The 13,882-nt window shown below is 43.5% G+C and overlaps 1 protein-coding gene across 2 annotated transcripts in view; it reads right to left on the minus strand.

Annotated features, from left to right (window-relative positions):
* The window catches only part of WDR35 (WD repeat domain 35), a 333,796-nt gene that overhangs the window by 300,418 nt on the left and 19,496 nt on the right, over positions 1-13,882 (minus strand). For both annotated transcript variants that reach the window (XM_029595967.1, XM_029595968.1), the window contains exon 2: positions 3,187-3,304. In XM_029595967.1, coding sequence (XP_029451827.1) covers positions 3,187-3,304 — 118 coding nt within the window. The remainder of the gene's footprint in view (positions 1-3,186; positions 3,305-13,882) is intronic.

A 13,882-nucleotide genomic window follows, 5' to 3' on the forward strand; every position in this document is an offset into this window, starting at 1 on the left:
CGGAGGGTGAAGGTGGCTTCCAGCAGCTTAGAAGCAGCAGACCAGCTTCAGACCGGAACGAATCCAATCTGTTGCTAACTCGGCGAGAGTCAGCAAATGGGCAACCTTTTGTATGCGGAAGCAGTGATGTCACTTGAGGGGGACACCCCTGAGGTTCGCGCCAACAAGACGTGAGGCGCGCACGCCCTAGGAGACCTCAGGTCAACATGGAGGGACGCCACACCAAAGCCTCTCCGGGGAAGCCGGAGGGTGCAGCAAGGAGACGCTAAGGACGCCATTCTCCCGAGGCTGGTGGAGAAGGCTGAAATAGAGGTGAGGCATGTCGGACGAAGCCGTCTGAGACTGATGGACGCAACAGTACTCCCCTTCAAAGGGCCTCCTCCAGACCCCCTACCTGGTCTTGGTTTCCGAGGATGTGAACGAAGTTGCTGGTTCAGCATCTCTTTGTCCAAAATGTTAGACATCGGTTCCCACAAGTTATTTTCTAGTCCAAAGCCCTCCCATGACAAGAGGTATTCCCATACTCTGCCTTTCTTCCGTACATCAAGTATAGCGTCTGCTTTGTACTCTAGGTCCTCTTCTGTGTCAACAGGAGGGGGGTCTGGTGTCTTGGTGCTGAATTTGTTGAGTATGAGCAGTTTCAGTAATGACACGTGAAACGCGTTAAGGATCTTCATTGCTGGAGGAAGTTTGAGACTGTAGAAGAGATTGCCCAGACGTCGGAGGATAGGGAATGATCTGACATAGCGTGGAGCGAAGCAAGCACATGGCAACTTCAATCTAAGATGCTTCGTAGACAACCAGACCTTATCACCAGGCGTAGTTCAGGAGCCTTGCCGTGATGCATGTCATAGTCTCGTTTTGCTCGAATTCCAGCTTTGATGAGCATCTCCTTTGTCTTCTTCCAAAGATGTTGAATTTCATCGGCAGTGGCTTATGCTGCCGGGGATGACACTGAAAGCGGAAGTGGCAAAGGTGGTGAAGGCAGTCGTCCATATACCACTTCGAATGGTGTTGATCCAGTAGATGTTGCTGGATGAGAATTGATGGAAAACTCGGCCCACGGTAGAAGTTCAGCCCAGTCATTTTGGCATGAAGAGACATGGGCTCTGAGGAACTGTTTGAGGGTACGGTTCATCCTCTCAGTTTGGCCGTTGGATTGCGGATGGTAAGATGAAGTGAAGTCAAGAGTGATATCGAACTTCTTGCAAAGAGCCTTCCAGAATGTGGCTGTGAATTGTACACCTCTGTCTGAGACTATGTGCTTGGGTATTCCGTGCAGACGGAATATGTGGCTGATGAAGAGCTTTGCAAATTCGCTGGCAGATGGTAAGCCAGGAAGCGCCACAAAGTGAGCCATTTTTGAGAATCTATCCACCGTTACCCAGATAGTGTTGTTGCCCCCGGAAAGGGGTAAGTCCACCACGAAGTCCGTGGCAATGTGAGTCCAGAGCTCATCTGGTATAAGTAAAGGTTTTAGTTGACCCCAAGGACGACTGGGCGGAGGCTTTTGTCTGGCACAGTTGGTACAAGCCGCTACATAAGCGAAGGCGTCTTCTCTCATTGACGGTCACCAGTAGAAGTTTTGCAGCTTTGCCAGGGTTCTCCGTTGACCGGGATGTCCAGCCAATTTAGAGTCATGAGCCCATGCTAGTACTTTCTTCCGGAGGTTGGCAGGCACAATCGTCTTGCCCGCAGGTACTGGTGGAGAAGGCTGAAATAGAGGTGAGGCATGTCGGGCAAAGCCTTCTGAGACCGATGGACGCAACAAGGGTTAGGGAGAAGAGGGTGGAGTTAAAGACAGAAGGGGCAGCGAGGGTCATTTAATATAGATTCAGGGAGAAGGAACCAATCTGGGACCTCTAAATAATTTTAATCAGTTTCTGTGGGGTATAGGGAGATGTGAACTTGGCCCAGCAGGAATATTTGTGAAGAATTAGGGGTGTGGAGTAGGAATCAGGCCACAGGCCCATAATACTTTTTTTTTTTTAAACAGTGTCTGTTATCCAGGCTACACAAGACTGGATAACTTTAGACTTGCTCTGAGGCAGATCTAAAGTTATCTAGCTAACTTAGCCAGATACAAGCGAAAATTGAATAAGTCAGCTGGATAACTTTGGCCAATGCTGGAATGCTCCTGGAATGCCTCTTTTTTATTCAGCTAGATTTTAGCTGGATACTGACTTAACAGGCTAAAATCTAGCCGGATATTGCCTCTATATTCAAAAACTTGCCATTTAGCCAGACAACTTTGAATATTCACCCCATAATATAAAAGTACTGTTAAAATATATAACTTTGCATAATAATGTGCTTGATTTTTAATACTGATTTAATGCAGTTTAAATAAAGAGCTATTTACAATAAAACCAATATAACAGTCCATCAGGTATTTTGAAAAAATGAGACAGCAAACAAGTTTGCATATCTCAGTGAAAATGTATTGTATTAGTATAGGAAATTATCTCCTAAAGTAATCTGTACATGCCCAAAACTTATTAATTTATTCTCTCCTTCACTTACTGCCAATTGGTCTATCCACTATCACATATCAGTGAACAGACCAATCCCCTTTCAAAAGGCTGTCCTGGGGAAGTTCTTCAGCAGGATTTCCCAGGGTGGGGGGATTTCACAGGCTTGGAAGTCAGCACTGCGGGGGCGGGGAATGGGAAGTCAGCAGGGACCTTTTACTTTTGCTAAGAAGAACAAGAAGGGCCTCAGGGAAGAAGACAGGGGCCTGCTGGACAACATTTAAAGGTTAGTACAAAAAAGGGAGGACAATAGACCTGAACCACCTTGTCCACTGGGCCACCCCTTACAGAGGGAGGTCATCAAGCTGGGGTGGAAGATAAGATTTGGGATTTTTTTTTTTGGCATGCAAATATCTTCTGAGTAAAAAAAGCACATATTTTACCTTCTAGCATGCTTTTTTTGTGCTTGGGTCATTTGCATGCCATTAGTTTACTGCAACCCACAGGGACTCCGTGTATTACCAACCGTGCAAAGAAAAACCCACGCTAAAATTTAAAGACAATTTTATTGCAAGTTTTATTACATCAACCCCATTAGGAGATAGTTGAATGTCAACAGTTTTAAAAAAAAGAATCTTACTTCAGGCTGTAGGCAGAGGATGTGTCTTATGAAAAGAGAATTAAAGCTGAGTTTACTGCAACACCATATTCATACCTGTCTGCGTTTCCAGTTTTAAAACTTTCAACAATCCATCTTCTCCACCGCAGGCTATAAAGCCTTGGTCTTTATTCCACGAAATGCACTTTAGACGAGTATTATTAGGAATCGAAATCTGGAAACATATTTAGAAATATTTGTCAATTCCCATTTTAGTGAGAAAATGCCTTTTTCATCAAATTAGCTAAAACAATCAGCTTCCACATTCACTCTCCCATTAAACATCACAGAAACGCAAAAGTCTATTAAATTCTACAAAATAATAATGATTCATAAAGTACTAAATTAAAAAGGAGTAAAACTGATAGAATAGCCATAGCACCAAAAGACAAGAAATTCAGCAGCAAGGAGCAAGCTATATGTGGAAAGAAGAGTAACACATAGAAAAGAAATGAGATTAAACCATGAAGCAAATGGTTGAAAAAGGAAAAATAACTAACAGGGTTATTTTTCAAATCGCATTAGGGCCTTATTGCAGGCATTAGGGCCCCAATGCCCACGATAATGCCCGTGATAAATAATGCATCACAAGATGCGTATGCAAATTTTAAAATTTTTCCCAACTGGGAAGCGTTTGTGCAGAGTTAGGGCAGAGTAAATTAAAATGAGGGGTGCTTAGAGTTGCATGCAATAGCATGACGCATGTTATCATGGGTTTTAATGCCAGAAATAACTACACCTTTTTTCCTGATGATGGGGGTCATTTATCAAAATGCGATAAGGCGTTTTCGCATTCGTTAAGGGCTTATCGCATGTGAAAAGCCCCATTAACTCATGCGATAGGTCCTTACCACATGCGAAAACGTGTTTAATGCATGCGATAGCACCATATCGTATGGTGCGATGCAAATTCAGAAAATAGGAGGAGTTAGGGGCGGAGAGTGGGCTGGGATAGCCTGTCTGCGAAGAGCTATCGCACAGCCGTAACGCCGATTTTAACAACACCTCTTTGAATTGCGTTAGGCTGTGCGATAGCTGCCGTGACTGTGCGGAAAGGTTTCATCGCCCTTTGCGATGTCTCCCGTAAGGCCTAATTGAGGTGAATCGAAGGGCCCAGAGCCTGGAGAAAAGAGAGAGAGAGAGAGAGACTGGCCATAATGTCATTCACATAAGTAGGCCCACCTAGTAACCTAGAAACTCACTCCAAGATGAGATTTGAGCAATGTTCTCTCCACCTAGCTTGATGGATTCTCTACCTGGGTAACATCAAGCTAGGTGGAGAGAACATTGTCCAAATCTCATCTTTGGGTGAGTTTCCTCTCTCCAAAGGTCATCAAATCTTCACAAGAGACCACTGTTCTGTTCATACGTGTCACATAAAATGTCAAAGTGGCCCCTAACCCCTACACTCTTACCTAAACCCCACCTCGAGTTACTAGGTGGGCCTACCATAGGGATACAAATACCTACCTATGTGAATGACATTATGGCCAGTCTCTCTCTCTCTCTCTCTCTCTTTTCTGTATTAATTGAAAATGTTATTACTTAAAGACTGTCATGTAAATTGTGTTATTTTGACCAATATAAAGTTTGCAGAATTTTAAGTTTTTGTGCACAGAATTTTAAATTTTTTTGCGCAGAATTCCCCCAGGATTATACAACTCACCAGTTTTAGTTCTAAATACAGGACTTTCTGCACAGCAACACTACATTCTTCTAAGTCAGCAATAATGCGTGACTGTACACATACATCAAGAAGGCATGAAACATTAGAAAATTCTTTAAAGCATTTGAACTTGAGGCTGCTCAATTTTCATAAGGTTCTTGCAGAATTACCTTTTATTACCTTTAAAATGTACATCTGATGTGCTAAAGATTCCTTCTGAATTAATTCCTTCGACTAGGAAGATTATTTTTCTTCCTCGAAGGCAAAGAATGCCACAATCTGTGCACATTTGGAAAGGGGTAACATTTCTAATTTGTCTGAATATTTGGAAAGTTCTGATGTTGAATTGGTCGATAGATCGGTTCTACTTGTTTCTTTTTTCACTGAACAAGATTTGAGTTTGGTTATGAGAAATTATTTTAGGAATTTAGAAACAGCTTTTATGAAGGACAGGGTTTGTATACATCCTGATCTAGCTAGACCTACGCAATTGCGAAGAAAAGCTTTCCTGAATATGCGCTCAGAAGTTAACAACTTAGGAGTAGGTTACATTCTACGTTATCCATGTAAATGTATAATCAAGTATCAAGGTAACTCCTATATATTCTTTGCTCCTGAACAACTACGTGAATTTTTGAATGCTAGAATACTAGTTCCTGCCATTAACTTGGGTGGGTCATAGATATATAAACCGGGATGTCTCATGTGTGATTATTGATTATGTGTGTATTTCCTTTATGCTCCTCTGGTTTTCAGTTACCGTTCCCCCCCTTCTCACATATTGTTGCGCGTCCCGGCTCACCTCGCGCTGCCCTCGACTAGCTCCAGTCTCGCTGCTTCTGCCAGCTCCCGCCGTCCCCGTCGCTCACCACGGCCCTCTTCGGCTTCCACCACGCCACAGGCCTCTCAGCAGAGCGCCCGTTGGGGGCTCCACGTCTTCGGCCGCCTCGGCCCCGCCCCTAGGCGTGCGCGCGGCCGACGTACTCCCATTTAAAGGGCCCAGCGCAGGAACTCCGAAGGGGGCGCAGATTGATGACATCACATAAGAGCCCTATAAATAGCAAGGCCATGCCCCCAGAACCTCGCCTTGGCAATCGGGTCGACACTGTGGTGTAGTAAGCTTGCCTAATCCTGTTCCAAGTGTCTCCTTGTTCCAGTATCTCCATGTGTTCCTGTCTCCTTACTCAGGTAGTACCTCCTCAAACTGATCTCTGGTACTGACCTCTGCCTGCCTGACCATTCTCTTATCTGCTGCCTGGAACTGACCACTGCCTGCCTGACCATTCTCTCGTCTGCTGCCTGGAACAGACCCTCGCTTGCCTTGACTATGCTCGGACTGACCCTGGTACTGACCCCTGCTTTGGCTGACCATTCTGGACTGATACTCTGGTTCTGACCCTTGCACTTCACTCGGACACTCTCTTCTGGCCTACTGTGACTACCAGACCAACCTGCTCGCGTAGGAATTAAAATTGGCCCCTATGTGTTTAACCTTTTATGCACAGCTTTCTTAATATAGTCCTAGTTCCTGCAACAATAAAAGCAGTCTTGTTTCATTTCAGTGCGTTTTTAGGTTCATAGAGACAGTTCCCCTCAGAAATCTATTCACAGAGAGGAAAATCCATCACAATGCAGACTATACCTCTGGGTAGTGCTACATATAAAATAAATTTAGAGTTAGAAAAGAATGAATCCTAGGAAGGAACAAGGCCAAGACACTATTCACAGAAATATGAGTAGTGCTATTGCTTCAAAAGGGGAAAAGTCAGTTGACAATTCAATGTCCAAAATTGCAGAATGATGTTTGGTACTAGAACAAGAACAATTGGCCCTCTGGATTTTAAAACAAAAACATATAATGTGCTTTTAGCACTGGGGGCCTCATGGTTCATAAACATCTTATTTTAGGTTCATTCGCAAAACACTGGAAGGACGTTTGGGAGGATGAGAGAGCGCAAACAAGTAGATGTCTTCGTCTCCATGAAGAAATATTTGACAGCAAAGAAAATTCTGATGACATTTTGAAAAAAGAGACTTTGTACATAGATATCAAACATTTCCAGCACATAGGTTTTATGTATAAAGCCATAAATTAATTTCAGGTCTAACCATCAAAAATTTCTTTCTGGCTCTTTCAAAACAAACAGAGACAGTTTAATTAAATAGTCTGACAGGGTACGGTAGCTTGCAAAAAAAGAAAGCTTCCCTTAGATCAGATATAGCAGCAAGGTGTAACAGACAGCACTTTATTGTGGATGTGCCAAGCACTGTCCATGACTGGAAAAGTAATAAATTCCACAAGCAAGTACCACTCTGGAGAGATTTATTACTTTATAGACCAAATGTATTTATTTATTTATTTTATTTATGCAAATCAAACAGATGTCAAAGAAGAGAAAAAATGTTTCTCCACATAAATTGTTCACAGAATTATAGCAAACCCTTAAAAGAAAACTGTACCCTCTGTGATCCATTCAATATTTTAACAATAAAGTAAGCAGCAAAACCTTCTGCCATCAACTTACAATTTCCATTACCATTTACAGTATACAAACTTGTTTTTTCCGTCAATAAGCAGACTGAATTAGTTATTACATGCAGGGAATCCCAAGCTTAGGGTTGCAGTGGAGCAATTACTGAATAAGCAACCCAGACCCCACCATGGAGCGTAAACTACTGCAAGAATAGATTACGCAAAACTGCTTGTCTGAATTTACTGTCAGACCTTAAAAGGTTGTCCAAACAGTAATGAGATGTAAAAGTGTGAACTGATGACCAAGTTGAAGCTTTGCAATTATTCTTGAGGGGAACTTCTCTAAGATGAGCAACAGAAGCCATAAATCTACCTTGTTGAGATTTGACAGAGTGTGATCTGCAAACTTGCTAAGGTGTATGAAATTCTGGTGGCCACATCTCAAAAAAGATATAGCTGCACTGAAGAAGGTACAGAGAAAGGTGACCAAAATGATAAAGGGGATGGAATGGCTGAAGGAGAATATGATAAAATCATGAGAGGACTAGAACGGGTAAATGTGAATCGGTTATTTACTTTTTCTCAGATAACAGAAGGACTAGAGGGCATTCCATGAAATTACCAAGTGGCATATTTAAAATAAATCATAGAAAATTCTTTTTCACTCAATGCACAAGCGGATTGTAATACATTACAGGAGGACCTTGCAAGACTGGAAGATTGGGCATCCAAATGGCAGATGAAATTTAATGTGGACAAGTGCAAGGTGTTGCATATAGGGAAAAATAACCCTTGCTGTAGTTACACGATGTTAGGTTCCATGTTAGGAGCTACCACCCAGGAAAAAGATCTAGGCATCATAGTGGATAATACTTTAAAATCGTCAGCTCAATGTGCTGCAGCAGTCAAAAAAGCAAACAGAATGTTAGGAATTATTAGGAAGAGAATGGTTAATAAAACGGAAAATGTTATAATGCCTCTATATCGCTCCATGGTGAGACTGCACCTTGAATACTGTGTACAATTCTGGTCGCCGCATCTGAAAAAAATATAGTTGCGATGGAGAAGGTACAGAGAAGGGCAATCAAAATGATAAAGGGGATGGAACAACTCCTCTATGAGGAAAGACTAAAGAGGTTAGGGCTGTTCAGCTTTGAGAAGAGACGGCTGAGGGGGGATATGATAGAGGTCTTTAAGATCATGAGAGGTCTTGAATGAGTAGATGTGAATCGGTTATTTACACTTTCGAATAATAGAAGGACTAGGGGGCATTCCATGAAGTTAGCAAGTAGCACATTTAAGACAAATCGGAGAAAATTATTTTTCACTCAACACACAAAAAAGCTCTGGAATTTGTTGCCAGAGGATGTGGTTAGTGCAGTTAGTGTAGCTGGGTTCAAAAAAGGTTTGGTTAAGTTCTTGGAGGAGAAGTCCATTAACGGCTATTAATCAAGTTTACTTAGGGAATAGCCACTGCTATTACTGGCATCAGTAGCAGGGTATCTTCTTAGAGTTTGGGTATTTGCCAGGTGCTTGTGGCCTGGTTTGGCCTCTGTTGGAAACAGGATGCTGGGCTTGATGGACCCTTGGTCTGACCCAGCATGGCAATTTCTTATGTTCTCAAGCTCTGGAATTCATTGCCGGAGGATGTGGTTAGTGCAGTTAGTGTAGCTGGGTTTAAAAAAGGTTTGGATAAGTTCCTGAAGGAGAAGTTCATAAACTGCTGTTAATCAAGTTGACTTAGGGAATAGGTATTAGCCACTGCTATTTCTGGCACTAGTAGTATAGGATCAAATTAATGTTTGGGTATTTGTCAGGTACTTGTAACCTGGATTGGCCACTGCTGGAAACAGGATGCTGGGCTTGATGGACTCTTCCCACAACCCTTCTCTTGGCTTTTCTCTCTTATCTCTCCCTCCTTTCTGTTCCACACATCTCTTTTCCTTGTCCTCTTCACCTCTCCCTCTTACATTCCCTTTGCCTAACCCTAACCCCTCACCCCCAGCTCCCCTTCTTATTAGAGCCTATGTCCTCTCTCCCAGATTGTATCCTCTTTTCCCTTCCCTCAGCTCCATTCCCCTTCTCAAAGCCCATGACCCTTCTCTTAGCTTCTCTCCCAGGCACTCTCACATGCACAGCTTTACTCTACTCCTCTCCCTCTCTCACAGCTTCACTATCAGTCCTTCTTCCCATCATAGTTGCTCTCCCAGCCAAGATTCCTTTTTTGAGTTCCTCTCCCAGACCCTCACAGCAATTTTCTCTCTTTCAGCCAGTATCCTTTTTTATAACCAAATCATCCGATCTCCCAACCAGCATTCCCTCTCCTCCTCTTCCTCCTTCCCCAATCATTGCTCCTCCCCTTTTTCCACTTCCCAGTACCTCTATCAGCAGCCCTCCCCAGTTGTACTGCACCTCAGGGCAGACCTAAGGCAGGAAGGTTATCTATCCTACACTGCCAGCCAATAGGCTACAGGAACAAAAGCAAGGAGCCAGAAGCATTTCCTTCCTGCCCTTCACCCATTGTCCTACAGCATGGAGCTCTCAGCATCCAAGCCACAGAAGAAAAGGAAACAATACTGGAGGTGCTTAAGTACCCACAGACCTGGCACCTATGTTTATTTTTAAGTGTGATCCTCTTAGAGCCCTACAGGTATATACTATCCCCATCATAGAATCTACGTGTCCTCACCATTGCAAGGAGTAAGAACATGCCATACTGGGTCAGACCAAGGCCTGTTACCAACAGTGGCCAATCCAGGCCATAAGAACCTGGCAATACCCAAAATCTAAGTCAGTTCTCAGCAGTATGTGGAAGCATGACCTTTTTGAAAAGGAGAAAAGGATTATATAAAAAATAAAAGCAAGTTTGCTTACCGTAAATGCTGTTTTCCGTAGATAGCAGGGAGTTTAGTCATGCACATTAGGTGACGTCATTCATGATGTCACAAAGGTGGAGCTACTCTCTTAGCTCGAAGAGCTTTGAAGTGCGCCTGCTCTCTGGTTCCCGCGCTCCTCGAGCTCCCTCTCAGTTGGTTTTCCAAGCTAGTGTTGGTGTAGATGTTGTGAGGATGGAAGGCTGTCCAGGGAGGTGAGTGGGAGTGCATGGCTAAACTCTCTGCTATCTATGGAAAACACCATTTACGGTAAGCAAATTTGCTTTTTTCCGGCGATAAGCAGGGCATTTAGCCATGCACAGTGAGAGTCCCAAGCACATAGGTTGCAAAGACATTTCGGAATCGAGAAAGTTTTGTTTTTTTTTGCAACCAATGGAAGGTGGACAGCCCTCAATATTTATGAAAAGATTTTAGAATTGCAGATCCCAAGGAGGAATCTGAAGCAGATTGTTGATCGAGACAATAAGTGTGATGTAAACATATGAACAGATGACCAGGTTGCTGCTCTGCAAATGTCCTGGATAGGTACTCCTTGAATGTGTGCTATAGAAGCTGCAGTGGCTCTAATCTGATGAGCTTTATAGAACCAGTAAGGGGTATTTCATTTTTGGAATAACAGTATTGGATGCATGCGGTAAGCCAGTTAGAGAGAGTTCTTTTTGATACCGCTTGACCTGGATTGTTTGGGTTGAAGGAGACAACTGAGACAAACGCCTGAGTGAGGCTGTTTTGTTCTTGTAATACGCTAAGACTCTTTTACAATCTAAGGTATGAAGAGACTTCTGTTGATCATCAGAGTGTGGTTTTGGGGAAAAAACCGGAAGGGAGATTGCTTCATTCAGGTGAAAAGCAGAATCTACCTTTGGCAGAAATGAAGGGTGGGTTCGTAAAACTACCTTATGGTGAAACTGAAGATATGGAAAATTGATCACTAATGCTTGAAGTTCACTGATTCGTCTGGCCGAAGTGATGGCCACTAAGAAAAGCACCTTCCACGTCAAGAATTTAAGTGTGGAGGTTAACATGGGTTCAAAGGGTGGATTCATCAATGCTTCAAGAACTATGTTAATATCCCATGGTACTACTGGCTTTTTGAAGGGCGGGTGCAGATGAAGCAAGCCTTTCATGAACTTGGAGATTAACGGATTGGTAGAGATGGAACAGCCCTCATTCGTGAGATGGTAAGCTGCAATTGCACTAAGGTGAACTCTAATCGAAGTGACTGCCAGGCCTGAGCGGGATAATAGATGGAGATAAGTTAACAGCGTCTCAGGTGGGCAAGACAGAGGGTCCAGTCTATTATTGGTGCACCATTTTGAATATCTATTCCATTTGAAAGCATAATTCTTTCTGGTAGAAGGCTTTCGTGATGCTACGAGGACATCCAAGATATCTGGAGAAAGGTTCAGAGAACTGAGTAACTGCCGTTCAATCTCCATGCTGTCAGATGAAGGGAGGAATGCATGGGGTGAATCAAATTTCCTGCGTCTTGAGAAAGAAGAAAGGGGTCTTTCGGTAAGAGTATTGCCCGGGTGACTGAGAGACAAAGTAGATAAGGATACCATGGTTGTCTCGGCCACGCTGGAGCGATCAGGATTAGGTCTGATTTGTCCACAATACATTTTTGAACTGTGCGTGAAATTAGCGGAATGGGAAGAAAAGCGTACAGACCTTTCCCCCAAGAAATCAGGAAAGCGTCCTGTGACATTCTGTGTGCACTGGGAAGAAGGGAACAAAACTTTTGCACTTTCCGATTGTTTTCCGATGCAAAGAGGTCTATGTCCAGAGTTCCCCATTGTGCGAAAATCTTGTCTGCTTCTACTTGATTGAGCGACCATTCATGGGGATGGAAAACTCTGCTCAGTTTGTCTGCTCTCATGTTCGCAAGACCTGGAAGGTAAGATGCCTGTAAGAAGATCTTGTTGTATTCTGCCCATTCCCATATCTGAACCGCTTCCTTGCAAAGTGTCTGTGAACCCGATCCCCCCCGTTTGTTGATGTAGAACATGGCTACTTGATTGTCGGTATGGATCATTACCGACTTCCGTTGTAACCATGACTGGAGTGCCATCAAAGAGTTCTTGATTGCTCTTAATTCCAGTAGATTTATTTGGAGACTTTGCTCTGCTGCGGACCAAAGACCTTGAGTGTCGAGATGCAAGAGGTGGGCCCCCCATCCCATCGTAGAAGCATCTGTTGTGAGTATCTGATGAGGGTGAAGCTGAAAGGGCTTCCTTCTGCCAGAACGGATGGTCGAAGCCACCATTTGATGTCTTTTTTCATGGAGCGTGTTACGCTTACTTTGTGAATCATTTGCTGGGTCAACTGATTCCATTGAGATTTCAGACCCCACTGGAGACGGCTCATATGCAGACGGGTATTCTGGACTACATGAATTGCCGCCGCCATATGTCCCAAAAGCACCAGTATTTGATGAGCTGGAACTACTGTCCGACGTAAAAGAGTCTGAGAAAGGGACTGTAAGGTTTTGATTCTGTCCAGAGGGAGAAAAGATCTGGATATTGGCGTTTGAATCAATGCCCCTATGAATTGAATGGATTGGGAGGGATGGAGTTGAGACTTTTCGTAATTCACTATCCATCCCAAATTTTGTACACAAAGGAGCGTGCATTCCACTTGTTGCTTCAGGAGTTGTGGATTTGGAGATACCAGAAGCCAGTCATCCAAGTAAGGGAATATGTTTATTCCCTGTTTGCGTAAGTGTGCCACAACAACAGCAAGACATTTCGTGAATACTCGCGGGGCAGAGGAGAGACCAAATGGGAGTACTTTGTATTGATAGTGATGACTCGCAACTTGAAAACAAAGGTAACGCCAAAAATCCTTGTGGATTGGTATGTGAGTGTATGCATCCTTTAGATCCAGCGAGCACATCCAGTCGTTCGCTTGTAGAAAGAGAAGTACTATTTTGAGAGAAGTCATTTTGAATCTTTCTCTTGTGAGGTGTTTGTTTAGGGCTCAAAGGTCTAAAATAGGGTGTAGGCCTCCCGACTTCTTGGGAATGAGGAAATATTGGGAGTAGAAATTGTTCTCTCTCTGAGAAGAGGGGATTGGCTGGATTGCCTTCTGGCGAAGGAGAATGGAAACTTCCGTCATGAGAGAAGAGACTTGATTTTGGGAAGTCTTGGAAGTGATGAGATGTGGAAGAACTGGGAAGGAGCTGAAATGCAGCTGGTACCCTTGAAGTATAATACTTAAAACCCATCGATCTGTGGTAATTGTGGACCAATGGGAATTAAATAACGATAGTCTCCCCCCCACGAGAACTGTTGTTGTGGCAAGATGATTTAAAAAGACTGCTTTGGCATCTGTTGAGAGGTTTGTGGGTTTTGTTGTCTTGGTGTTCTTTGACGTGGTCTTTGTCCTTGCAGTTGGGGTTGCTGCCTTTGAGGCTGGTAAGGTTGTTGCCTATAACTAGGTTGGTAAGGTTGATAGTAGCGGTATGGTCTGCGATAGTGGTAACCTCTTCTATATTGACTCAAGAAGTGTTTAGATGTCGAAGGCGTGTCCAGGGGCATTGTCAAAGACTGGACCGCTATATTCTGTTCTTTAATAAGAAACACCGTCTCTCGTAACTTCTCTCCAAAGAGGTTATCTGGTCTGCAAGGCAAATTGGTTAGCCTGTCATGTACGTCCTCTCTAACACTGCTGGCCCTGAGCCATGCCAGACATCTAGCGGAAATGGAAGTAGCTGATGAT

This window comes from Rhinatrema bivittatum, chromosome 3, assembly GCF_901001135.1.
Source record: "Rhinatrema bivittatum chromosome 3, aRhiBiv1.1, whole genome shotgun sequence".
Taxonomy (NCBI): Eukaryota; Metazoa; Chordata; class Amphibia; order Gymnophiona; family Rhinatrematidae; genus Rhinatrema; species Rhinatrema bivittatum.